A 26,835-nucleotide genomic window follows, 5' to 3' on the forward strand; every position below is an offset into this window, starting at 1 on the left:
CGAATTTGCCCCTTAAATGTCTGTTGAAGAACTGGAGGCGTGTTGACGGAGATCCATTAGCGAAAGAGAAGTTAATACAATTTTGTAATCAATGGTGGCTGTTATGTACACTTGATGAAAGGGACAAATGGCCAGAAAATGGCACTTTGAATGACAATACCATTCTGCAATTGCTGTTGTTTTGTAAAAGGGAAAATAAGTGAAGTGCTGTATGTAGATTTATGCCTTTTCCTCAGAATTCAGAAGGGGTGTTTGCATACCCCATCGGACTCTTTAGTAATGGCATTAGAAAAGAATAAGGAAAGAAAATTGAAAAGGTGTTACTTTGCCTGTAGTATTGGACAGAGGTGTTTGAAGTACAAAGAACAGAATGAAAAGGATGATGTGGAATTGATGGTAGCCCTGGAAGTGGGAGGCTTGGGAATAGACAGTCTGTTTCTGGAGATCAAGGGGAAAGGGGACCCCGGGCAGGGGGACAAGAGGCTGGGCATGGCAGGGACAGCCCAGTGGCTGGATGGGCAAGGGGGAGGCAGGCTAAGTTGTTGAGGCAAGAACCTTTGTGTGACAGGGAAAGGATGAAGATCCAGAAAGGGTACCTGAGGAAGTGGAAAAAGTGGTAATCCCTCTTGTATGGGCCGGTGGAATCCCAGGACACTCTCAACAAGCATTATCTGTAAGTGTTATATTGAAGCCAGGATCAAAACTGGTATGACAAAAACAATATCCCTTAAAATTAGAAGCAAGGAAAGGAACCAAGAAATTAATAGATGATTTTAAGGCATTTGGATTATTAATAGAATGTATGTTGGAATATAATATCCCTATTTTACCAGTCAGGACACCTGGGACAGGTAAGTATAAACTAGTGCAAGACCTACAGGCTATTAATTCAATCACTCAGGATATCCACCCTGTAGTTACTAACCCCTATACTTCGTTAATGAAATACCAGGCCAAGTTATAGCCAGGCTGATCTCAAATTGGCATTTTATTTAAAGGCAAAAGAAAATTACTATGGTTGGCTTGTAAATGCACAAAACCAAGCAATAATTCCTCCACACTTAATGACACAAATAGTAAAAGAAAATCATCAGCAAACTCATTGGGGAATAGAATCAATGCGAGCTAGCCTAAGACCCCAAGTAATTAGTGCAAGAATGACTAAAATAGTGAAGTCAGTTACTGAAAAAAGTCCAACATGTTTGAAAAATAACCCCCTGAATATAAAGCCCACCCCCAGGTATAACAGAAAGAGGGAATTAGGGAATTCCCCAGTAGATTATTGGCAGATTGATTTTTCAGAATTACTTTGACCGCAAGGGTACTGATACCTTCTAGTATTAGTTGATACCTTATTGGGATGGCCCAAAGCTTTTCCCTGTTGTACTGATAAAACAAGAGAAGTAACCAAAAATTTGTTAAAATAAATTATTCCTAGGTTGAGGGTACGAATAGGAATGTTCTCAGACAGGGGACATCATTCTGTAGAAGAAATACTTCAACTATTAAGTAAAATTTTAGGAATAGGCTGGGATTTACATACCCCTTGGTGACCCTAGTCAAGTGGAAGGGTAGAAAGAGTGAATCAAACCTTGAAGAGGCAATTAAGCAAACTTTGCCAAGAAGCATCCTTAAAATAGCCACAGGCACTATCATTAGCCCTGCTTTGGGTGCAGATGCAGCTGTGAACTAACTAAAGGTTAGTCCTTATGAACTTACATTTGGAAGACCCTATCAGGTAACCACTTTTCCGGGTGCAATGGAACAGATGGGGAAAAAATGACATTAATGAATATTTAACCTCCCTAGGACAAACTCTCAAAGAGCATATTGACATCACTGAGCCTTTGACTCTCAACACACCAGTGCATCCACATCAACTGGGAGACCAAGTATATATAAAGACTTGGAGTTCTGAACCTCTCCAGGAGAAGTGGAAGGGACTGTATCAGGTACTCTTGACAACACAAACCTCATGAAAGTAAATGGATTAAATCCATGGATCCATTATACCTGGGTCAAAAAGGCCCCCCCTTCCGAATGGTGGACACTAGAGCAAGTGACACCATTGAAACTTAAGTCGACCACTTGGAGGCATAACTGCCCAGGTGTAAAAAGATTATAATATTAATGATGGTCCTGGAAAGACTCACATATATGCAAATACTTCCAAGAAATGTAATGAATATGTATAGCTATGTAACATCAAATGAGACCTGTGAAATAGTTGGAGATGCACGTTAGGTGGAGCGATCCCTCGTGCATCCTGCGCCGCAGTAAATAACGCCTGCTTCTTAATACTACATTGGTGTTAAGGAGTTTTATTCCCAAATTTTGGCAACAAGTGATAGAACCTTGTTCTGCACCTTCCATTAGAGACTACATCTCCCAACATCACCTCTCTTAAAATGCGGTGCTGCTCAAATGACATAGCAGGGATTTTAGGTGCAACATATTTTCTTTAATAATGCCAAATAAATTGAGCAAGTAGTACCGTTTTCTTTCGCTGCACTTGGTTGCATGGCTGTAGCATGAGAGCAGCCATGTAGACTACATAAGATTTTGAATTGAAATATTATGGTCACAAGAATTTTATAAAGCTCTTGGAAGTGATCGAAGAAAACTTTTTTGAAGCAAGGTAATGTGCCCGTTTGTACTGAAGGACAGAGTTGTGCTTGCACACAAGTGCACTGTGTTTAAAATGGTAAAGGAACACAAGTTTACAGATCTACCTCACCAAAAGCACTTAGGGAACACTTCAGGGAGTTGGACTTGATGATCCTTACGGATCCCTTCCAACCTAAGATAATTCTTTGATTCTAAGTTCTGTAGTAAAGGAACACCCTGCATAATCAGAAGAATGATGAAACATTTCCATTTCAGGCTATAAGAGACAGATAAAAATTATTGCTCTACTCCCTTAATGGAGCGGGGGGAAAGGGTTACTTCTTGCATTCTTGGGAGGTACCTTGAAATAGCCATTTGAATATACCACAAACACTACGGAATTTTTTTGCATAAAGATATTTTATTATGATTGCAATGTATATATAGATATTTTTTTCTTTTTTAATCTGAGGTGCTTATATAAACAGACCCATATCAGCTGCATGACAGTTAGTTTGCAGGACATGACAGCGGTTGAACACCCTTCAGCTCCAAAGCTTTGCTGAAATTAATCTCTTGAGGTTTAGCAGTGCCCTTGGTGAGCTTCAGAAATCGAATACATCCTTTAAGACGGATATTTGTGGTCAGCCCAAACTGGGTCACACCATCTGAAGGAGGCAAAAAAAAAAGGCAAAAGGAATTAAGTATCAACTCAAACTACCCTAAGTTTGTTCTTTGACAGTCCTGCAGGAGATGTCCTCAGCAATATATTTAGATGTTTTATTTGCTGTATATCTTCTTCATTTAAAAAATGGTAAACATTATGAGTGAATGTGATAAATGCTTATGTTAGGGCAACAATCAAGTTTTCTTTCCTTTTTCTGTCCTAGCATGACAGTGGCAGAAACTGAACGCATTTAAACTGTCACTGTAAACCATGTAACTCAGTAACATGGCATAAAGGAAATGAAGGAAAATAGCAGCTTGTTACCTCAATGTTACATCATAGTGTATGATGCATACGTGCTAGCCCTGCAAATCTCCAACTTCTCAAGCTATTTATCCACAGAATAACAGAGAAAAAAAAAAGGCCAAAATGGATGCAATTCTCAGCTCTAACATCATGAGAAAGCCAGTTCCTCGGCAGGGACTTCAGGTGTCATTTAAATAAGAGTTTTGAGTTTTCAAGCATTCTGACTTTTTTCCTTGCTGATAGTAAAGCCAGGGATTTGAGTATCTCTCTTCCACTAAAGGAGGGGATAGAAGTGAGGGTTGGTTTGACTGGGAAGCTGGAAATATTTCTCAACTACTTGAAATTCATTGCTCAATTTGTTTCTCTATGTTCTTCCAAGTGAAAAAGTAGCTACAGGGATGTACTCTGATACAAATCTGTGTGACTGATAAAGTAAGGATTGCAGAAAGAACTTTATACCTGTAGAGGACTGACTGGCCATAGCATTATGCTGGTTCACAGAGGATGAGATGGCTGAATCCATCTGTCCATCCTTGCAGAAGCAAGAATGATAGTAGGAGATAAGAAATGGCTTTTATGGGTAGCTAGGAACTTATATCCTTGCTCATGCTTTGGTGGTGAAAAGTTTCTCTCCACAGGAAATTCTCCACCAGCTAATTCTAGCTGGTTTGCAACTGTTTTGCACTGTTTATGCAGTCAGGAGAACCTTCAAGAGGACTGGAAAATACAAATGCTTATTAATTTTACATAATTCCATGATACTATGTTTTAAACTTGTGATGAGGCTGTCTAGGTATTGGGAATGTTAAAACAAATCTTGGATGAGCTAGACTAGACAGCAAAAGAAGTGTGAGGTGTTTGAATATGCATGTAGGTTTATTAAATGAATTCATAACTTGCCATGTGGCTGAACTCAGGAATATCACTTCAGCATGACGTAAGTGTAGGCTTGTTTTGTACAGACTGTAGTGTTACTTCCATTTGTTTCTCTTGCTATATTCCTCTTGACATACAGTCCAGGATGAGATAGTAACTCCATCTGCAGTGTTTCTTTATTGCTAGCTCCTATGCTACAATCCTGTTTTGTTATAAAAATGCTGCCACAAAGCTGTTTTCCTTCTGGCACAAAGTAGTTGGTCCCTATCAATAGTCACTGTGACTGAGGAACAGCTCTCATCTCAGTATTAAGAACATTTTTGAAAATATTCTGAAGCTTGAGAAAGAAGGCTTTTTGGATGCACTGTATCACGCACTAGAACAGGGGGGAAAAGCAACTTCCAAAAAATAATTTAGGAATTAACTGAAGAGGCATCTTGCCATTGACCCCCATATGCACTAGAGCAGACACATACTGCAAACATATTTAGCTTTTTTGTTTGCAAATTAGAGGGAAACTATTGTTTATAAATGCAAAAAAATTGGAACTTTTCAAACAACTGTGTTTTCAGAAAGTAAACTGCTGCTAGATAAACTTATTGTCTGTGAACAGATGGATACCAGCATTCGTTACCAGCTTAGTGGAAGATGAAGCTAGCTGCGGAGCTCAGCTCAGTTCTGGATCCTGTTAATTTACCTCTGCGTGAAGCAAGTTCTGTCGAGGGCTTCCAGAATACTGACTAGCAAATTTTAAATATTTTTTTCCTTTAAAAACCACCAGACCACAAGCAAAGATATTAATCAGGAAGAGAAAGTATCCTCTCACCTCTCTGTGCAAGCTTTTGTCCAGAGTCTTCAGTTCCTCAGGTTTTGCAGGCTGATTTACACACACAGTTCCTTGCTCCACCAAGGGCATGTATGCATTCTTTAATTAAATTTAAATTTGCCAAATGCCGTTACTATTAGGCTGTTACTAAACAAAATTTGAAGAGGGAGGCTGGCTGTGTGTGGGCAGCAGAAGGCAGAATGCCTGCTCCTCTGTGACAGTGCTTACATTTGAAACTTGGCAGGGGGATCTGTGGGTCCCTTGGTGCTGTAGAACTTTTTGTTCTGAAATGCAGCTGGACACAGAAACAAGCATCCGTGCCAACTGATACAAACTTGGACAGTGTTACTCATCATCTTTAGCATACTAGTCCTAATTGCAATTAAGACATTACCAAGGCAGTGTTGCCAGAGCAAGTAAAGCATCATTTGTGTGTTAAATGCTCACCAGGATATCCTCCAACGAAGACAGGGTCGTTCGTGTCTGCTGAGGTTGAGGCCCTGTTTGGGCTGTTACTGTCCACCTGTCTGTCGTCTACAGTCAGCTCTAAACGGTGTTTGATCTTGTTTGCACGAACCTTGTGCCAGTGTCCATCACACAAGCTGCCTGGTGCATCGGGCTCATAGACAGCAGAGAAACGGCCTGCACCATTGTCAACGTGAAACATCACCTGAAAAGCATGACATGGAAGTCATGTAGTTCTCAAAACAGTTCTACAGTTTTTTTGTTGTGGTTTTATTTTTTTTAAATTTTTATTTAAAGTCAACATTCTCTGACTGCACACACTAAAGCTAATTCAATACCAGACACAGACTCCCTGTCCCTCTGGGATCTGGGTTATGTAACTGACATAAACACTAGTGGAAATATGCATAATTGTTTTATATGTTGTCATTTTTCAATTTTTTTGTCTTCATTTTGGGGTGTTTCACACCCCCACCCCAAGCTCTTTATAGTGGTAGATTACTGACTGGTTTTCCAGGCTCTGAAATAAAAGTTACACACAAGAAACTAGTATTATTAATGACAAAGCCTTTCCTCAAAACTTTTCATATTCTCACCAATTTAGGTCCTGATGTTGCTGATTTAGGAATTGCAACTGTTATAGAATCTTTCAAAATATCTTTGTAAAAGCGTAAGAGCCTCTGATGTAGGGAAAGTGGCAAGTGCTGCATAAAGGACAGCCCCGATATTGACTGAGACGCCTTGAGATTGGGGTAGTAAGCTTGCATTTAAACTACCTGTGCTTTCTAAAACCAGTTTATGAAGAGCCAAAAATGTTTTGCTACTCACTTTTCCATCTACTAATTCGATGCCAAGCCCATCCATTTTCTGGCTGCTGACTCCTAGGAGAACACCGTTCATTCGTGTTGTACGGAATTCGAATTCCACAAGCAGGTCTGTTCCCACTTTGTATGCACCAACTTGGAGAGAAAAGGGGAAGCACGATAAAATTAAGAAAAGCATTTAATACATTATTCCTAATAATCACACAAAATGTGTTGCCAGTAATACAAGGTAACTAACTCAGCATTATTAATGCACTCCATTTCCATGTGAAATCATATGAGTAACTGTTATGGTGGCTGTGCTTAGAGTGAGACCTTGCTAGAAAATCACATAGTCCATCCCTAGGCAAGATAACTAAAAATGATCAGTGAGAGTTTTAAGTATCTCACTTTGCCTCCAGTCAACCGGACTTAGGTAGCACTGGAAGTTTTTGAAAGCAGCATCTCCTCTTCTTCTGTTCTTTGCTATCAACAGAATTGCTGTTCATTACCTGCTTTGGCAAAACCTGTTCCATCGAAGTATGCTCCTTTCTGTGTAGTGACAAAGCATTTTCCAACATTGAAGCTGGAAGTTGGATTATCCAGGTCAACAGGTGATTCTGTCATTTTAAAACTTCTGATGCAGCCATCGATGCTATAGGTGACCTGCAGGCAATATTTCAAACAAAATGTATAACTGTGCAAAGCAAGCTGAAATGCTCAGCATAAAGACCTAAAGTACGTCAGCAAGAATTACCTTTCCTCTGCTTCTTTGCTGGATTTATGGAGATGAATAAAACTTGCATTTTACATGGCTAATCCTTAATATCTGATTATAACTGGAATCTAATCTCAGTCATACTGAGGATGAATTACATTACTTTTCAGGGATGTGATCTGAGTCACATCTATTTGGCTTAATGGAGAGGACATAAAATAATACACTGCATAATGAAATATAGCAAATTACATCAGCAATGCAGGAATTTAATGGCCTATGCCTTTTTAATTGACTAGGTTATGGGGTTTGTGAGTAGATGAAGATACCGGATAGAGTTCTCCAGCCACTGGTAATTTTACTAGGGCTTTTTTTTTTTTTTCCTTTTTGCCCCCTTTTAATCACTTTACTATGGACCCAATGTTGCATGGTCAGACAGAGCTGATGCAGGTACACAGCTTCTAAAATGAACAAAGCCCCTACGTAAAGGTTGTTAACATAGTTCGCGATGTAATAACTCTTCTATAGGTCTGGTGACTATGGTGACAAGGGCCACTCCGTTGACCAGAGAGGCAGGTGGAGGCAGGGGATGTGCTAGAGTACATGGAGGCTCCTGTACAAGTTCGCAAACTGCACCTCCAGTTTGGCTTCTGCAGTGGGAGCACATTACTGTGACCCCAAGTGTGTGGTATGTGCACACTTAAGCTGGTGGTGTAAGTGAGATTCCGCGTGGGGCAGGGGTGAGAGGCTGCCCTGGCTGTGATCAGTGCAGACCATGGGACCTCTGAAAGCCACTGGCATCTCCCTCAGAGCTCTCCCACCCTTTTCTCTCTGAAGTGTGCAGAAGCTGCATTTTGGTTCTCAGCTTCAGACAAAGGCTCTGGTCTTTGACCAGAAAATTTATCCCTGATGTCAGTGGGAGACAGGAAAATGATAAACAAACAGATACTTTGAGGAAGAAAAGGAAGACATATTAATAAGCAATGCAGCAGGAAGCAGGAAAATAAAAATCAGCATATAAAATACAGCATAGAAATATGTACAAATAGAGAAAGGAAAAAGACACACCTGCAGGGAGAGGTCTTGACTCTGCATACTACCTCCTCTGACAATATCCTGAGTAGCAATTTGAAAGAATTTCCAAAGAATTTATTTCCTTGTAAATCAAAGCTGAATGTACTGTGGAATTATATAGCTTATTACTGCTAAACATACCTGTACAAAATTTTCATGACAACTTGAGCAATATCAGTGAATAAATTCAGCTGTGAGCTGAGCAATGTTTTCTGTCAAGATTCCTCATAAATAGACATTTTTCTAATTTCTAAGTGAAAGTCATGTCCAAATCAACAAGGTTTTGTTATCAAAAAAGAAAAATGCCACAAAAGCAAACAAATCTTGCCAGCTTCACTGTGAGAATAAATAATAGAAATGCAAGTTTCATAAATAACTCTACAACATTCTCTACATTTCAAATTTCACTTTCTTTATGGAAAAGCAAATCCGGTTATACTTTAGCATGGTAACAGGCAATATAACCTCTTTTGCTGAAAGCAGAGTTTTGAGTGCTTAAAATGTGACAACTGCTGAAGTGAAACAAGTAGGTATCAGTCTTCTGCACTGAATAGGAAGCCAACCTACCTATGATTACGTATTAGATTAGTGTCTAAAAAGGCTGATGTGTGTTTGGAAGAAAACCTTAATGAAGATAATACATCCTTTCAACTTACTTTGCTTCAAAGCCTTTACGTGAAGCCTACAACACAACCATCTATTAATACATCATGTGATGTATTTTATTGAGAACGACTGAAAGGCAAGCGCTGTTTTTTACCTTCTGTGAATGACATTTGAAGTCACAGCTTCATTTAAATCCCCAAGCACATAAGACTGTCAGGATCTGACATGACTGTTATTGCCAGACTGAGCCATTTATGTGCATGGGTTCCCTCCATTACTTCTGACGAGGAGCAATAGGTAAGGATTTAGTGTTACCTTTACCTTTCTCCTTAGATTGGTATTTGTGAATTGCAGATGTATTTCAGAAAACATCATTTGATAGTATTAGGAATTATATTTTGTGGGTAGACCTTTCTTCTTAGATTGGTATTTGTGAATTGCAGATGTATTTCAGAAAACATCATTTGATAGTATTAGGAATTATATTTTGTGGGTAGTTAAGTATTGCTTTTGTTTTTCAGTGCCTCAGATATTGTTTGGTAAACCCAAATGATCAGTACATTTGCCTCAGTCTGGGCTTTCTTCACAATCCACATTTTCATGAGAAATACAAACTTACAGGTCAGTTTTCTGTATGGATTGTAGCTCTCAGATTTAGAGTGGTTACTCTTCTCCTTCATTCCCCATCCATGAGCTATTATAGGGACTTACTTAAACAGGATCTAGGAATTCCTTTTCTGTATTTCTTTTGCCCGCCTGAACCGGTGGACTCTTGCCTGCCTTTAGACTAGTATCTGCCATTCCATAACCGTCTTACTACAATGGTATTTACTTACATGCAGTTTCTTTGAGAGCCTGGTTTGTTTCCCCACCAGGATTTGTACTTTTGCCTTCTCTTTACTGATCTGTATAACCACCCAGAATGAGCCTAGACATAGCTGCTGCTGACATTCCAGTTTTTTTCCAAATTGTGCTGCACTATATGCCTAATTTGTTTGCTATAAATGAATTAACTCAAGTTCTGGCCTTGGCTTTGAAAAACCCTTACGCACAGACAGAAAAATAATGCAGGGAAGAGGTTTTTCTCTGATTCTGATACTGGCATATCCTGGTGGGTGGGAGGGCAGCAGGAAAGTGAGATGACTGACATGTAGTTGTGCAGATAGATGCAGCAAATGGGCCAAGTGAGGGAATACAGTGTTCCTAGTTAATTCTACAAAGTTTAGGCCAAAATTATATTCACCTGTCTGGGCACTCTGTTTGCCAAGGTATCTTCTGTGTCAGCTTAGAAGCTGGGCATTTATACCAAAACAGCGATAAATTGATATATGCACATTTAATTTGGAAACAGAAAGAGGACAACGGCGCTTTCATGACCTTACTTCCCTCCTAGTTTCGTAATAACAACACAAAACCAGTTATCTGTAAGCAGCAGTACTACTGGGTACTTTGTAAGAGTAATTTTGGGTTCTGCTGCTTCTCTTAGGAGACATTTTCACTGTTATCATTTATTGCTAGATTAATTACAGCTAAGAGAAAGGGCAAGTAGTATTCAGGACCTTATACTCTAGCTGCACAGGGATCCAAGTGAACACAAGGTTATGGACATTTTTACTCCTCCATAACAGTAACTAACTCTGCTGTTTCTAGTTCTTTGCATTAACTGGATTCTGAGTCCATTCCTTCCATTGTAAGAATGTAGTGTATCTCCACTAAGGTCCATTTTATTCATATTCTTGAGCAGTCCGATGGAAAAGCAAAACAAAACAAAACTGAACTGGGAAGACATTGGTACCTATCAAGACATATTTAAGAAGTGTAAGATAACTTAAACAGACTTGCTTACCGGACCAATTCTTCTAGTTGTGTAGTTTATGGGCAATCCTCCAACATACAGCATTCCTACAACATCCAATATATCGGCCTTCTTGGGGCTAACAGTATTGTTTGAAACATCATCTACTATAAGGCTTCCTTCTTGCTTCATTCGAATTACTTTTATCTAAAGAGACACACAAATACAATACAATTACAGAGAGTTTTCTGACAACAAAGTGCTTCCAGATTGTAACTAGCCTTACAGTCCAAAATACATAACTATGCATGAGAAGGTTCTAGGAGTGGTTACAGAAGTACTGTGGCAGCAACTATGGATAATGTTCATGGGAGAGAGCCCCTGTGCAATGTTTTGTGCAAACATATGAATTACACCTGAGTTGGGAGGCATCATGACTATTATTTATTAGAACTGCTGAAACGGACTTGGGGTTCCTTTAAAAAGCTCCATTGTTGCTATCACAGGCATGGCACAATATTGTTTTTCCTGGAATCAGACAGCAATTTTAAGTACAGGGAATAGTAAACGCTGAACATGAACGGCACTGGTTACAAATCTTTATTGCAGCACATGTTTGCAGACAACACTGAGTTTATGATTCCATTAGTTTCGATGTGCCTCAGATCATAGTTCATGCTAGAGTAAATATAATACCAGCTACGTTCTGTTAGTATCATGGCTTCTGTTCAGACAAAGGGGCTCTGAATCTCACGGAGGAAGTGCAATTGAGGAAATTCTACCCCAACAACTGTAGGCCAATGTCCTTCCAAAGGTTTATACTGAGATGTCTACAAATCGATGTAATAATAGTTCTGTATAAAAAAGGGATAAATGTAAAATGCAACACGCATACTAGCAGATTTCCAAGCAGCACAGTAGTTAGCTCACCAGAGCAGCAGAGAGACACACAGCATTTTTCTTTAACAAGGCTGCTTCTGCTTCAGTGTGACAGCACATCTGTCATGCAATGGGAATGACTAAACACTAACAATGGGAGGCCTGAAGGTGAGGGGCTGAACTTGGTGTTTACGGACAACCGTAAATTTGAGATGGATAATTGCATCTTGGGCAGAAGGAGGATTTGGTGAGCGAGACAGGAACTGGGAACAGACATTCTTCCAGAGGACCTCAGGAGACAGCAGCAGCAAGATGCGGCTTCTGTAGGCCTGATGGGAATGTTTTAACCTAAACCACTTCAAATGGATAAAAGGTTGTCACTAAAAGCATTATTTTAAGGAGAAGCCCCTGCTTTCTTAAAAACAAAGGCTGTGGTCTTTTCTTAAAGAGGTTGCCTTTTTACCCCATCCCAAAATGGACTTTTTTTGTGCTTTTGGGGAACCGTGACTATGGATTTTGTCTCAATTCTCTCCTACAAAAATGGCACCTACAACAAGGGTCCCTCTCTCACAGAGTGCCAAGCTGTGCGTCCAAAGGGCACACCCTTACATTAAGAAATATAAGCTCCAGTTCTCTTAGAATATAGAGAAAAGAGCTAAAAAAGCAAAGCACATCTCTTCTGTATATATTTATAGAGGATCTAGCAGAAAAGGGCCCTGGTCTACTGCCAGTGCTCCTAGGCATTATGTAAACCAGATAAATAATGACTACAACTTTATTTTTTCCCCTCATGAAATACCTTGGTATAGAGCATTTGCCATCATCAAAAAGTTCATGAATAAAATTCCTGCAAGAACAAGGTGGCAATGAAGCAACAAGGGACGAAGGATGAGTGCAAAGAGGGTTTCATGAGAGTAATTCAAGCACAACAGAAAATGCAATTAGATTTTTTCTCATTTGGTGGCAGAGGTGTGGATGGTGACCTTGCAAATATCTGTCCAAAATTCAATGTCTCTAATAGTATACAATTTGAATACATAGTTACATATATTCTTTATTCTCTGTCTTTATGGGTGCCTTCAAGCATGTTACCTGATGAATATACTATGTGTCTGTTGTTCTTGGCCCAGTAAATTCTAAACTTCATGGCTGTGGTATTCCTTCCCTTACCATCCAAATGCCACAGGCATTGTACATAAATGCTTCCTCTCATAAAGTCACAGAAGGGACTACCAAATACCTCCATGAATATGATACTGATTCCCTAATGAATTGAATTAATAATGCAGAGTAGATTTACTTAAATGTTACTTCCTTTTTCTTTGTTCTTAGCATTAAGGCTGAACAGTGACATTATTAACATAGAAACAACTGGCTTTAATGATGTATTCCATTATCATGAGCTGATACTCACTTGAGCCCTATAGGCAGGAGAGAACAGTTTCTGCAGTACCTTACCATACATGAGAAATACTCTAAATATGTCCAGAACTCTGTGTTTCCTGAATGACAAACTTCAAAGATCAGCTCTAGCTTTTTTGTTAGTGGAATATGTACCATGTACTTAACAGTGAATCTGAAAGCACAGATTTTGGAGACTACAGAAGATCCTAATTGTAAAGTTTAGCTTGTATAGACTACATTTTGCAATTACCTTAAGGCAAAAAAATTGTAATGCTCTTAGCATTACAAAGGATAATTTAGCATTAGAGACTATTATACCTTGTGCCACAGGCCATCGTTTATTTTATTGGAAATCATTGTGTTGGTGTCTCCACTCCCCAAATCGTAGCTGAAGTAGGGCAGCCCATTCTTTATCTGAACTGTAGCAAAATCAGCATGGTTGATGCGGGCCATATAAAACAGCAAGCCAGAATCAGCTGTTGTGCGGACTTCAAATTCAATTGTAAGTCTGGACAAACAAACAGGAAAACAACAAAGAAAAAGATATTTAGAGTCAGACAGCAGACAAATTTATCTGTTTACCTTTTTGTATTCCTCTAAAAAAACTTTACAGTTAGTGGCCCATTTTACTTGTCCATCAGAGTTTAAGAAAAATAATTTGGTTATACATGAATTGCATTTCACACATATCCGATCCCTGACAAGTGAGTGTTCATTAGTCCCTTTGCTGTGGAAATATAAAAGTGCAACCTTGGCATAAGATTTCAAGATATAATTCTCAGCTGCAGCTGTAGTTGCTAGACAATCCCAGCGCTTGTAAAATTCCAGCGGCGTTATCCATCATCCACACACATAATGCTCACAAAGAGGAGTGAGCTGTAGTGACAGCTGGCAAATGCTGAGTTTCTAATGAGTTGTATTGCCTGAAGACAGGTTGCAAAACTTTTAAAGATGCAGATAGAAGAGTTTATAAAACATTTATTCTGATTTCTCCCATTGGAAAATGGGGGTGTGTCTCAGGAGGTCTACTGACCCCTTGGACAAAATGGTAATATCACCACCCACCCCACCCCCCCCAGCAAAATACCTGGGAAGAAATTATTTAGATTATGTAGATACTAAGGTTGTATTGGCAGCACATCACTAACCTAGCCCAAGCTGAGCTGCAGTCAGTACCTGGAAGTAGTTGATAATATAAATGTAAAAAATCATTGCATTAAAATGATCGGGCCAGGATTTTTATTTGAAAAGATGGGCCAGGACTGTAGGATTACATATTTCTTTTAATTATATGCCTATTTTCTAAAAATAGCATACATGAAAATAGGCAGTATGGCATCTTTGTAGGTAAAAATAAGTGTGAGGCTGATGGACTCTAAAGCAGCAAAAATGCTTAGTGGTGTGACATAGCATATTTGTTAATGATCATGTGGCTTCAGAGCAAAAATGAACAATTAACAAGTTACAGCCTCACAAATCCATTGAAAACAGCTGCATTTTTATAAGTAGCTCTTGGAATTCCTTTGCATATCAACATGTGTATGTATATATTGGGAGGGCAATGTCATTTTGCCTATTTACTGTGCAAACTTGATCTTAACTGTTGGAGGAAAGGGGAAATAATGTTTGCTTATTACAAGAAATTATCAAATTACTGACCCAAGAAACTTTCTTCTGAAAAAGAAGACTATGAACTCAGTTGCATGACCTGGTTCCATTCCTCTGTTTTTCTGTGACTCGGTCTGGGATCTGTTTGTGACCGAATCTTTGCAAACAAAGAAGTAAACTGTTTTTGCGAGAGCTACTTAGGCGGGCACTTCATTGCCTAGATATCATGCTTTAATGCTTTTTATGTTTGCTTAATGAATTAGCCATCATATGTGATCTTCTTCAAATTATGCCCATAATTTTGGGAGATGCTTTTGAGAATATTAGAGAGGGGCATTTTATTTTGACACGATTCTATCAAAACTCATTGCTGAAATAAACAATACCTGTTTTTCACTTTGGTGTCATCAAATGCAACTGCAATGTGACTGTTCCTTGAAAGACCAAATTGCTTGCCACCTTCCAAAAGGGTTGGTTCTGTGTCAGCAGCACAGGAATCCTGCAAAATATACAGTGATCATACAAACTTCGTATTTCGAATCTATCTCAGCAGTGCACATGCTGGAAGTCTTCCAGCTGCTCAGGACTGAGAATATTCCACCTAGTCCAGACACTGGCACCGCAATTTCCCAGTGTGTTGATGTCTCATCACACCAGCTGAAGTTACAAACCAGCATGACAGGAACTTGGTGTAAAAGCAGAGCTCATTAAGCTGGCTGTAAAAGCAAATAAAAGTAATATATGAACACTGCTGCTTTCATGCCTCCAGTGAACATTTACAAGAGTCTTAAGTGATTTCCAGGCAGCTCAGTGTACTCTTAGCTCACATAACTGAGTTTTACACAGTAGGATGCTCTCTTACAGAAATGAAGCAAGACTTAAGTTTTAAAGGGATGCATTGCTGTCAACTTGAAATCTAGCCACCTTAAAAATAATGAGTTAAAAGTCATTTCAGATCCTGCACCTGTCAACAAGTCCTCCATTTTACTTCTTTATATTGTTTTACAATTGTATTCTTTTTTTAATGTGCTGCCGTTTCCCCTGGTGCTGCTGAAAGGCCCCCACAAACAATAAAGGAAGCCGAATAACTGATGGATAGAAGTAACAACTGTTAAACTCCCTGAGTTGCCTAATGTAGACACATCACCCAGGCAGTAAAGAAAGAAACTCCTCCCTGTCTGTTCCACTTCTACTGATCTTAACATGGTGCAACAATGGAAGGTAAAATATCTTCTGCCCAGTATAATCTTCTCTTTTTAATTTAACCAGGTCTTTTAATCTCTGGCCCTAAAGCTCTTGTATAGGGGTGCCTGGGGCAAGGCGAGACCATGGTAATTACAGCTCCTACTGATGAGCTTTTGCCTCCCATTGAAAGTATAGTGAAAAAACTACTCAAAGAATCTAACACAACACAGTATCAGGACAATACCGCCAGGGAAAAAAACCCCAAACTGATAGCTGTGAGCTCTCTTTTTTAGCACTGTGGCTGTTATCATTTTGGATTGGCGACAGTCTCTTATTTGAGCCCTGACTCAGCAGGGACCTGCAAAGCACAAGGTGCAGTGCTTTACTGACAAAGAGCTCTTTCTGTGAAACTTTTTGAAAATGTCATGAGTGACTCATCAGGCAATGAGATTTCAGCTGCCAAGAGGAAATTCCTTTCCCCCTTCTCACTCAGTTTTTCAGCAGTGTTACATTTTTTTGCTTTCACACATCACAAAAATCTTCACAACAGTATAGAATACTTCTAAAAATTAGTTTTCCACAACGAACGCTCTTGTTTGAATATGACAGGGTAAACCACCATGCATTACAAGTACACATCAGTGTGCAACAGAGGGAAAAAACAGGGAAAATTCAGCCGGATCAAGCAGTTATGAATGTGTAATAGCAGCCTTCCAGTGATCATCAAATAGAAAAAAAATCATAGTCCTATAAATCTGGTAAAGTTTCTAATTATTTGAAACTTTACAGGTTTATCTAGAAGTTTAACAACTATGTTAATAATAATACTGTGTATATATAATACTTGAAATAGCATTCGGGCTTGCTAAAATTTGAAGATAGAGATTAACTACTGGTACTGGAACAGCAGGAGAAAAATGGAAAATACACTAACGCACACTTTTGAGTGGCATACTTCTACACACTACATGGTAAAAGCACATAGTCTGACAGTAATTTCAGTCCTGGTATATGTTAGTAAAGGATCTGTCCCTGACACTTCAGCTGCTGCCCAGCATCAGCAAAACCCCTGCAGTTGCTCTGCATCCAAGCAGGACTGTAAGAAAGGCCATGGACTGCAGGATAGCGCCAAACGTGATGGCTGGAATCATAACAAGCATACAGTGACTTACTGATAAATACTGATTGATAATAGTGAATATTCATTAGGTTGATGTGAAAAGGAAAAACAAAATGATCAGTAAGGTATGCTTAACAAACTTCCAGGTTTTATTCACAAGCCTGTGCCTGGTTTCACTTTATCTAAGGACAGCCAGTTTTACAGCCTTCACAAGGCTGTGAACTAAGCATGGTTCATCAGCCTATATTAAAATATCCCGGCTTTGGTTTTTCAGTAATGGCCTTCAGGTGTCCTGGGTTTAAACCTGGCTGCTTAATAGTCTCCCATATTACCCAAGAGCCTCAAGACTGAACTATTCAGCTGCACTTCAGTCTTGTCAGATGTCAGGGACTTGACTGGTAAGTCAAGCTAGATGTGTATCAGTGGAAATAAGGAACACAAAAGCCCACTGGTGAACTGTCACACATTCTCTACAAACAATGCTGTATTAGCAATTACAGAGAAAGTAATTAGGGGAAAAAGGGAGCACCACTGAAGCAGTCACTACAGTTCACCGATTAGTGTTAGTAAAACAATGAAGTAATGCATGGAGAAATAGTGCAGATACCGTCATGGAGTGAAATACAGAAGTAATGCTGGCGCTCTTCATTTCAGTGGCAAGCGAATCCTGAGAAGCAGTGAATAACATGAGGCAGAAGCAGCGTTTACCCAGGGTTGAGAATGTTGAGAAACATTTTAGCATCTGTAGCAAGCAGCAGCAGCAGCAGACTAGTGACCAAGTGTATTTCCCAACTATCCTACTTCTAGATCTTGTCTTGCCTTTAGTAGAAGTTAGGTTTTCGCATTTTGGATTAAACTCCACTCCCCTTTTGCATGCAGATGGATAAGAGAGGTAAAAAAAAGTCCTAAAAGGACTTAAGTAGAACAGATACCCTATTTAAGCCTACCATGTGGAAATAATTTTTTTTCTGCTGTATATTTTCCATATACATTCCTTCTACACTGGGCTTTTCTATAAGTAACTGTCATATCAATGCTATTTCATGATTAGACTGTAGTTACTTACTTTGTTGCAACGTTTCCCAGAAAAATACTTTGGAGAACTTGCTTAGACGAATGTAAAAACTTGCCTTTTTAATAGTACTTTCAAGCCTTCAAAATACTAAAATGGTTTCATTTTTCCAAGAGGGAAAGTGTAGTAATGGCATTTTATTTAGACTTTTGTTTTGAACTCCTCTTTCAAGTTATCATGACTCTAGCTATGTGATATACAAAACTCACCTAGTTACAATGGGACTAGTTTCTGGTCTATGAGCAGAACTATTCCTCTTAATTTTGCTGTTTAAAAGTTAGGGTTTTAGAGTCTTAGAAAGTGTGCATTTGCTCTGTCACCTGCTTCTGTGTTTTTTTATTTTGTTTATAATGCTTGATCAAAGGCTATTATGGCTGCACTCTTTCACAACACTCACCATTAAACTGGATAAGTCTTCTTACCTTGTTGTTGCCTGGTTCCTGATCTTTCTATGGTAGCCTTACTACACTGCAAATTTGCTTACTTCCAACTCCAAGCAGAAAGATGCATCAGACCCCTCGTGTTACAACTACTCCACCTTGTGGGAATGAATCAAAAATGTTGCCCTAGAGCATTAAAAAGCCAATACATGTAGCTCCGCGGCTCGGGGCAGGGTAATAACTAAGATGGAGCTTGCCTGTCTTGAACTGCAGGCTCCTCTTTCCAGGTACAGATGACTGCGTGTGCTGTGGAAACTTCAGTAGTGCCTGACAAGTCCTTCTAGATAAAGCTGTGCCATATGTACCTGGCCAATGAAGGTGGCCATGAACCTTGAATATAAAAGTTAGGGGGTTTGGCCTAATTTTTGTACTGTTTTTTTGTAGGAAATTATTGTTAGAAATCCTACCCATGTCCAAGGAAAACTAGGTATGAATTCTGAAAATGAGTTAGGTAACAAGGAGTGACTATAGCAATGAAGCTGGGTTCCTTTGTCTCTGACAGACTTACAACCAACCAATTCACTGATAATCACTTTTTTTTTTTTTTCCATCTTCACGCAATTAATTGATAACTCTGGGTCACACAGAAAAATACAGTACAGATAAACTCAGTGTTCTGTGATATTGTGTCAGTGAGAAGGTGTGAAATAGGAATGCAGATTAAGCCTGACCCAGCGTGGGAATGCCTCCCAAAATGGTTGAAAGACCTTGTGAAGCCAGTCTGGGAGAAACTATCAAAATTACTGACTCCTTTGTATTTGATATATAAAAAAAGGGAAGTTAAATATTCCAGTTGTTAACCTTTCAAAACCATCTTTTTATAGTAGTGTAAATAGGCTCCTAAATGGGAAATGTGCAGTCTTTTCACACTGTTTGGAAACCTCATCCATACTGAACTATGTCCTGCATAAACCTGTAGGTTGTATGCAGGTCTAACAAAATGCAAAGGATTTCCTACTCCTAAGAATATCCAATAGATACATTCCAGTAGATATATTATTCAGTTTAATATTCAGATATCTGAACGTGTCTTTTCTGGACAATAAAATGTGGCATCAATTTGTAAAACTGCTACATTTGTAAGAGAAAAATTTTCTTCTTAAATTTTATTGTATAAGACTGCTGGTATCTAGCGATTTAAGATTTCTGGCAACAACCACTGAACTCAATTTAGCAGTGACTGGGGTTTCAGTTCTTAAGTTCGTAAATGTCCTGCTTAAAGTTATAAAACAGCAGTGGAGCAATTCCATCTCAAACAGACCTCTCTGGTTTACCTGTTTCTTCATCCTGTCACTGACATGGCTGTTATCATGTGCTTCAGAGAACAGCACACAAAATATCATAACGATATGTATTTCCCATAGGAAAATTTCCATTCCAACCCTGATCAGATATTGCTTGGCTTACATCCTGAGTGCAAGCGTTTAGGGCTAAACATGCAAGCCAAAAGGAATTCTACTGCTATATTGTTCTTTAATCTACTGTTGCGATAATACAGGCAAATAACATCAACTGGTTTTCCATTATCCACAGGTTTTACTGACCTGTAACAAGGTGTTCCCTTTACAATATTATGCTGAACTGTTACTATTTTTGTAGCAAATTATTTCATTATTCTTCATGGATAGCTTTTCAGTTTTGCCTGGAAAAAGAAAATTCTCAAACTTTACCCGAGTGAAGTGATTTACACTTACAAGTGCTGAAGATAGAGATGGTGTTGGAGGAGGAGGGGAAGCAGGAGTCATCCTTGGTCTTTCTTTCTCCCCATTAGTGTCTGGCTCAGGTTGGATCAGGACTGTTGTGTGGATTGGTTTTTCTTCATCCTCAGGTGGCCTAATCTCTGGTTCTAGAGAGGGACATCGGCCAATATCTGCATTTTCAAAGGACACAGGTAGACCAAAGTCCATGGGGCTGAGAATACATAAAGAAAGTGATGTCTATTATTAGCTTTTCTGTCTTTTTACCACCCTTTTATAAAGAATAGCTACATGCTGCAGTGTAATTCCACTTCACAGGACACAAGAGCCAGGATTCATTCCATCTGTTTTAGGTACAGAAGTGGGACACACAATTTAGAGGCAATAGTCACCATTGGCTTTCCTTCCTATAGTCAGCGCAGAGACACAGGCATGCTCTTTGGCAAGCTTTATCAGCCTAGGGAGGCTGAATCACACCATGGAGAAGTACTTCTCTCTGATGCATGTTGATGGAGTGCGCAGTGATGAGATCCTGGCTTAGGTACTTCAGTTATATGAAAGACATTTAGACGGGAACTTTCTACAGAGATTTTACTTTATTCACTCTTCCCTTTCTTTTTACTTAAATGTTCCTTCCAGATTACTGCATCACGCACCTTCCACAAAGCAAATTAATTCCCATGGTGGTTCTCAGAATTTGTATACTCTTGGAGATCACCCTTACTTAAAATAAAGTGTTATAGTACACTATAAATACTTATCACTGAGGCAAGTCTTACTGCAGCATTACTGTTGAATTTCTCTGATTTTATGGATAAATAGCCAGGTGGCTTGTCTGTAAAACAGTTCATTAATTGCATAGTCTATGGAGCACATATCAGAGACAGAAAAAGGAAGGGCGTATTAAGAAAACAGATCATATTCTAGGATTTGCTGTTAGCATGGTTCCTTGCAACAATGAACCTTCATTTGGCAGGCAAGATAGTTACTCAGACCTCATTAACTGGGTGTTTGTTGGCATCAGTGAGACTTACGTGGCATTAATGACAAGATTCCATATGCAGCCCTCAAATGGTGGTATATTTCTGAGAGCTGCCGTCTGAAACTGAGAAGATGTACCCCCTACAAAGAGTTTCTTAACAGAGATGGGCTGGTCTGTTGGCAATCTCTGAGTCTGGACTTTGTCTTCATCTACCTGAACAGTGAACACCCTGTGAAAAAGAGTTGAAAGCAAATAAATCAGTACTTTACTCTGGTTATTGCCTGTATTGAAATCACCGCTCTGCAGGTCCCATTTACTCCTATGAGCAACCCAAATTATGTAATTAGCAGCTCACATTAAATGTGTATTAACCACTAGAAGGTTTTCGGCTACATGGTAAGGGCCAAGCCTGTTGCACTGTGATGGTAGACATAATTATCTACCCTGCAGGAGCACAAGGTCACATTTTGCTTGAGCTCCCCATTTCCAGGTTTGTACAAGTTACTATCTTCTTGCTGGGGGACAAACACTGCTACTGACTTCTCTGATTGCAGAATCAACTGCAGATACACACTGTATCCTTTTTAAAAGATCTGGTAGCTTTCTTTCTGGGGGAGATAGCAGAACAGGAAAATTGCTGGTTCTTCATCATGTACTGATACACGTACTATAATTCATTCTCATGGGTAATGTCCATGCTTCAAGTTAAAGGCAAGGCAGTCTCATGGAAAGATACTGTTAATATTAAACAGAGGAAGGTAGAAGGCTCTGAAACACAGCACCACTAGCTAAGTCAAGGAATGGAAAAAAGAGCAAGAAGCATGGCAAAAGCAAGAATCCAAATGTGAGAGAAAAGCTGAACGCTCTTGCCTGTCAGAGCTGCTGAGGTGCAAGTATCGTGTGTTTGTACCACATTTACAAGGAAACATGGTGAAGGGGACAAACTGAAAAACTAGTTTGCCAAGCCATACATTATCTATACTGAGAAAGTAACGTTAATGTAAGGGCTGTGGAATTGAGAGACAGTGGATTATTTTGATAGGTAACATATATAACAAGATATAGCAACAGGAATCAAAAATTTAACTGCCATCTTTGGGACAATTTACCATTGATGAAAAATACAAAATCTCCAACTTCTGAACAAATCCAGCTCAGGGTGAGCTGAGCTGCAAAGGTTGCATGAGAACTTAAATATTTTTGAAGGTGAATGTAGAATGTTAGTTGGAATAATTTCTTCATGTTCTTAGACTCTAATTAGTAGAATTCAGCCAGGAGAGAATCAGGACCACAGAAAAGCTATATGCATCTGGTAAACTCTGATATGATTTATGAAGTGCAGTTTTTTATTTCAAATATGCTACAGCCATGCTAAACATCAGGACCTAACTAGTCAAGCTTCTCTGACTACAATTCATTATCTAAACCCAAGTTGGTTATCTGTAAGTAGCTTGATTTTTCAGAATTACTGAGCATTCTTATGACATAACAGAAAGAATCAGTTTCTGGCAAATAACCTCTTTTTTTTCAACTGCAAAATTATATTAAACTCCAATATACTTCCTTAACAATAATTACAAATGTTAGCAACTGAATATTAAAAACGTTTATTGAAAAGAGGTTGGGTTTTGTATGTAAAATGCTTGACTTTGTTATTTACACAAGTATTTATTAGATAACTTAGATAAACTAGATAACTGTTGTACTACATGCAAATTGTCCAGTTTCCTCATAGTTTTGGATGGATTCATTTGGTCTAGAAAGCTGTAGAGTAAGAAAGTGATTTGTTTTTCAAAGGGTTGGAGGAAGCAGATATTAAAAGCGGATATCTTTCAGGACAATCTGTAGGATTTCCTGAGACCCTGCAGCAGTGGAAACAGAAGGTGAGTGATTTCTCTGGAGACAGTTCAGAGCAACAGACTAATTTAGGTTCTGTGGAGTGTCCCAGAGAGGACACTTCTCTCCACTGCCTTTAGAGGAAGTGTAAGGAAATAAGACTGTCGAGACTCGTGTTATCCGTTGTGCTGCTGCATGTTAGCCATGGATACAGATTGTCAGTATTTCATCAGCAGGCAATAATTCATCTCATCTTTAGCCATTGCCATAGTAAACGTTTTGTCTCCAAGCAGAGCCATACAATGATGTGCATTAGTCTTCAACAGTATCCTATAATTACCTTGGAAGAGAAGCAGAAACTTCGTAATTATACGGACAACTATCTCTCTGAAGTATTTTCAGAGGCTGTTCCTCATATTTAATCAAATGAAGCTCGAGTTCATGATGAGCAGAGGCGGAGTTAATCTAAATTTGTACCTTTTCACATTTATGTCAGGTTACAGAAACTGCAGAGTTCAGACAATTTGTTTTATAGCAGAGCTACTGTGAAAACACAGAGCTTTCATCTGAACAAGCATCATCACTGGATGGCATTGTACAGCAGTTGTGTCTTGATGTACTCTCACATGTCAGGCTACTGTACTTGCTATAGCACTGCATTAGAGAATTTTATTTGTTGTTTAGAGCTTCTTATTATCATCTGCATATTTGTGTTCTACGAGTGACACAAAATATTTCACAAAATGCAGTCATCCATTTCCAAAATAACTTCTTCTCTCAAAGAATTTACTTTTTTACCTTGAACTACTAATTGAAGCTGGGGAGAGGTATTGTCTGAAGTCATTATTTACAAGGGGGTTTTAATGATATAATAGAAATTCAGTTAGAAAATTATACTGATAAAGAACAAAGCAAAGAAAATTATACAAGGGACAGAAAGGCAAATCAAGACTAGACTGACAGGAATTGTTGCTCAAGAAGGCTGCAGTGTTGCAGGGGTGAGAGGGTGAAGCCTAGTGTTTAGTGTGCTTGGATAAGTGCATTTTGTAACATGCTGGATGTCGTATATTCTTTCTGATTTTTTTTTTGAACAAAACAAAACAACATTGTGCATAATGCACTAATCCACTGAATGTCTGTACAGTTATATACACATTTGTATGTCCAAATGTCCACAACAAACCCTACTTGGAAGAAGGGCTAGTCCAAGCCATAATTAATACTGACTGCCCCAGTCCTACATGCTACAGTGGTGCTGTTTCTAATCACTTTCTGAATGGTGAAGTGTAATTAGCATTGTTTACAGTGTCTGAGAAAGGGCAAAGGAATTTAAGTGAAACTGTGTTTAAAACAATATGGTCTGAGAAGGTCTGCAATGGCTTTCCAGCAGTAAGAATGACTGCTGTTTATCTGGGACTGTGTCTCTGCATTGTTTTACCATAATTAGCTGGGCACGACCACAACCCCATGTATATGGGGCACATGGCATCTCAAAAAGGCTACAGCCTGCTGTGCTGTTGCTGTTTATATACTTTGAAAATGATCTTTTTCTACATGTCTTGAAAAGGTGATTTACTGCACTGCAGTAGTATTTCTCATCCACGGATTTGATTAATAAAATATATTTGCCAAGAATCAGGTTAAAGATGCAAATTCAGACTAATGTAGGTCTCTGGAGAAACAGGCTGAGCCTAAGAGAGTGTGTAAACCCAGCTCTGCAGAATAGTAAGCACTGTCAGAAACTAACTTCTAAAAATTTTTGGATAAGAATGGAATTACACTAAATTATTTGCCTCAGCAGAAGCATTTACATGGATAGTCAAAGACAACAGTACATTTGCTTTGTTGAATCAGTTGTGCTGTTGCTGTGTAGCACTTCTAGGTATTTGTTACCCTTTAGTTCGTTCTATCCGGATGGAGTGTGCTCTGCCATCGTGAAACTCGCCAGCTTCTGGTTTGATGGTGATTCTGTGGGGATCCCGTATCCCAGTGGAGATAAGTACTTCTAGTCGACCTCTGTTCAGGAACACTGCATAGTAGGCCTGCAATGTATATGTGGGTGTGAGAAAGTAAGTTATATTTGGAAAGAAATTACTTCACTTAGTTTTGCATTAGAGTGTATGTTTTATTTTCTTGCACTGGTTTTTAATTTGCTCACCACAGACAAGATACTGTAGTTTCAGTTCTGCTGCTACATTCAGACTCTTGTATTTTTGTAATGAGGAATGGGTAAAATGAGGTCATGCTGGAAAGCCTTATCAAAAGATTTAACTCTCTGCATACCTGTTTTCAGGGAAGGATAGAGACTTCTAACATACAATTCTTCTGATTTCTGCTGTTACAAGGTCTGGTCTTAAACTGATCAAGCCCTAAACGGCTTTGATCTCAGTGTGAGTTTTATGTTTGGAGGGCTGGCAAATCACACTAGTAGTTACTCTAGCAACCAGTATCATGTTGTAACAAATTTCAGGATATAACCTCCAGTTACTATAGCAATGAATGTCGTGTTCACTTCTGTGACCTGAAAACCTGGGAAATGATAAAGGAACCCCTACCCTGAAGTTAAATGTCACGCAGGTGAGCTGTCCCTGGACTGTGTTCCTCCAGGTCACTGAGAGCTCTCTTCCAAAATAGGCAGGAAGGAGAATAATGAAATAGAATTTCCTGGAAGTTCTGAACAAAGCAAGCAGCAAAATATTCTGTTTATCTCTGCTGTAGTATGTCTGTCTGTGAGGTTTTTAATTAATCAAGATTGGAATAACTTCTAACAGCGATCACACTTTTACCAGTTAGTCACTTGGAATCTGCTGCTACTTCCTCTGAACAGACTGACTATCCTTTTTTTTAGGAAGAATTTATACTGCAGATTTGTATTTTACGGCAGAGAAGGAGAGGCTGGATCACTCCTAAGTCTTACATCCCACAGCAGTGATCCCAACAAGGGGCTTATCTTGCACTGCTTTTAGCAGCTTTATTGGTTGTTGGTTTTTTGGGTTTTGGTGTGGGGGTTTTGTTTGTTTGTTCATTTTGGGGTTTTTTTTAGTCTCAGAGGAAACTGAATGATCCTCATTTATGTCTGTATGAACAGGAGCGAGAGATGTTTCCAGGCATTAATAGTGCATAAGTAGTCCTCAGAATGAGTGAAGAACAGTATTCTCTAATGTTTAAGTTTCATTAAAAAACCAGCATGGAAGCATCCACATAATAGAAAAAAAAATCTGTCGTTTAGCAACAAGCAATGGATGCCTTACTGTAAATCTTTAAAAGTTACTCCAATGCAAAAAAACAATTTTGAACCTGTATCAGATTATCTATCAGATAAAGGATAACATTAGAAATTATTTATTCACAAGCACTGAATTTAAGTTAAACACTTGACAGTTTCTTGAAACAAACAAAGTGGAAGAAGTTCAGTAAAATTGTGGGTTTTCTTTATCTTTTGCTAGGTTCCTTATACCTGTCCTGTCTGTCTGCGCTTTCGCTTCAGATGGGCAGCTTTCCTTCCAGTATGCCTGCGCTTTCTCCTGGGGGGGACAACTGTGCCACTTGTGCCAAACAAGATGATCCCAGACTCATTCTTGGTGCTGAAGGAGAGGTTGATTTCTGTGCCCACGTCAAAAGAGACAGGCTGCAGTTCCACAAAACCTGGCTTGGGGAAGCTAACTGTATAAATGTTCTGCAGGAAGAAGAGGACAGGAAAGTGCATTAGTAGCATTAAAAGCAAGAGTATGAACATGCAGAAAGATTTCTTAACTAAAATAATACACTATGTAAATATAACTAGTGTGAAGAGATGGAAAGTAATAATAAACACTAAGCAATTTACTTCTCAAAGTGTTGTGCAAACAGTAATTTACAGGTTTACAGCT

General features: G+C 39.0%; 1 protein-coding gene across 1 annotated transcript in view; it reads right to left on the reverse strand.

The window, feature by feature from the left end:
• Positions 1–3,022: 3,022 nt before the first annotated feature.
• The window catches only part of LAMA2 (laminin subunit alpha 2), a 377,271-nt gene continuing 353,458 nt past the window's right edge, over positions 3,023–26,835 (reverse strand). Inside the window, exons 53-63 of the mRNA XM_055714667.1 lie at positions 26,424–26,642; positions 24,860–25,008; positions 21,183–21,359; positions 20,146–20,362; positions 15,021–15,133; positions 13,345–13,534; positions 10,795–10,950; positions 7,063–7,216; positions 6,576–6,706; positions 5,730–5,952; positions 3,023–3,275 (exon numbers count right to left, since the gene is read on the reverse strand). Of these exons, the coding sequence (XP_055570642.1) occupies positions 3,118–3,275; positions 5,730–5,952; positions 6,576–6,706; positions 7,063–7,216; positions 10,795–10,950; positions 13,345–13,534; positions 15,021–15,133; positions 20,146–20,362; positions 21,183–21,359; positions 24,860–25,008; positions 26,424–26,642 (1,887 nt within the window). The 3' untranslated portion in view covers positions 3,023–3,117. The remainder of the gene's footprint in view (positions 3,276–5,729; positions 5,953–6,575; positions 6,707–7,062; positions 7,217–10,794; positions 10,951–13,344; positions 13,535–15,020; positions 15,134–20,145; positions 20,363–21,182; positions 21,360–24,859; positions 25,009–26,423; positions 26,643–26,835) is intronic.

This window comes from Falco cherrug, chromosome 6 (assembly GCF_023634085.1).
Source record: "Falco cherrug isolate bFalChe1 chromosome 6, bFalChe1.pri, whole genome shotgun sequence".
Classification (NCBI taxonomy): Eukaryota; Metazoa; Chordata; class Aves; order Falconiformes; family Falconidae; genus Falco; species Falco cherrug.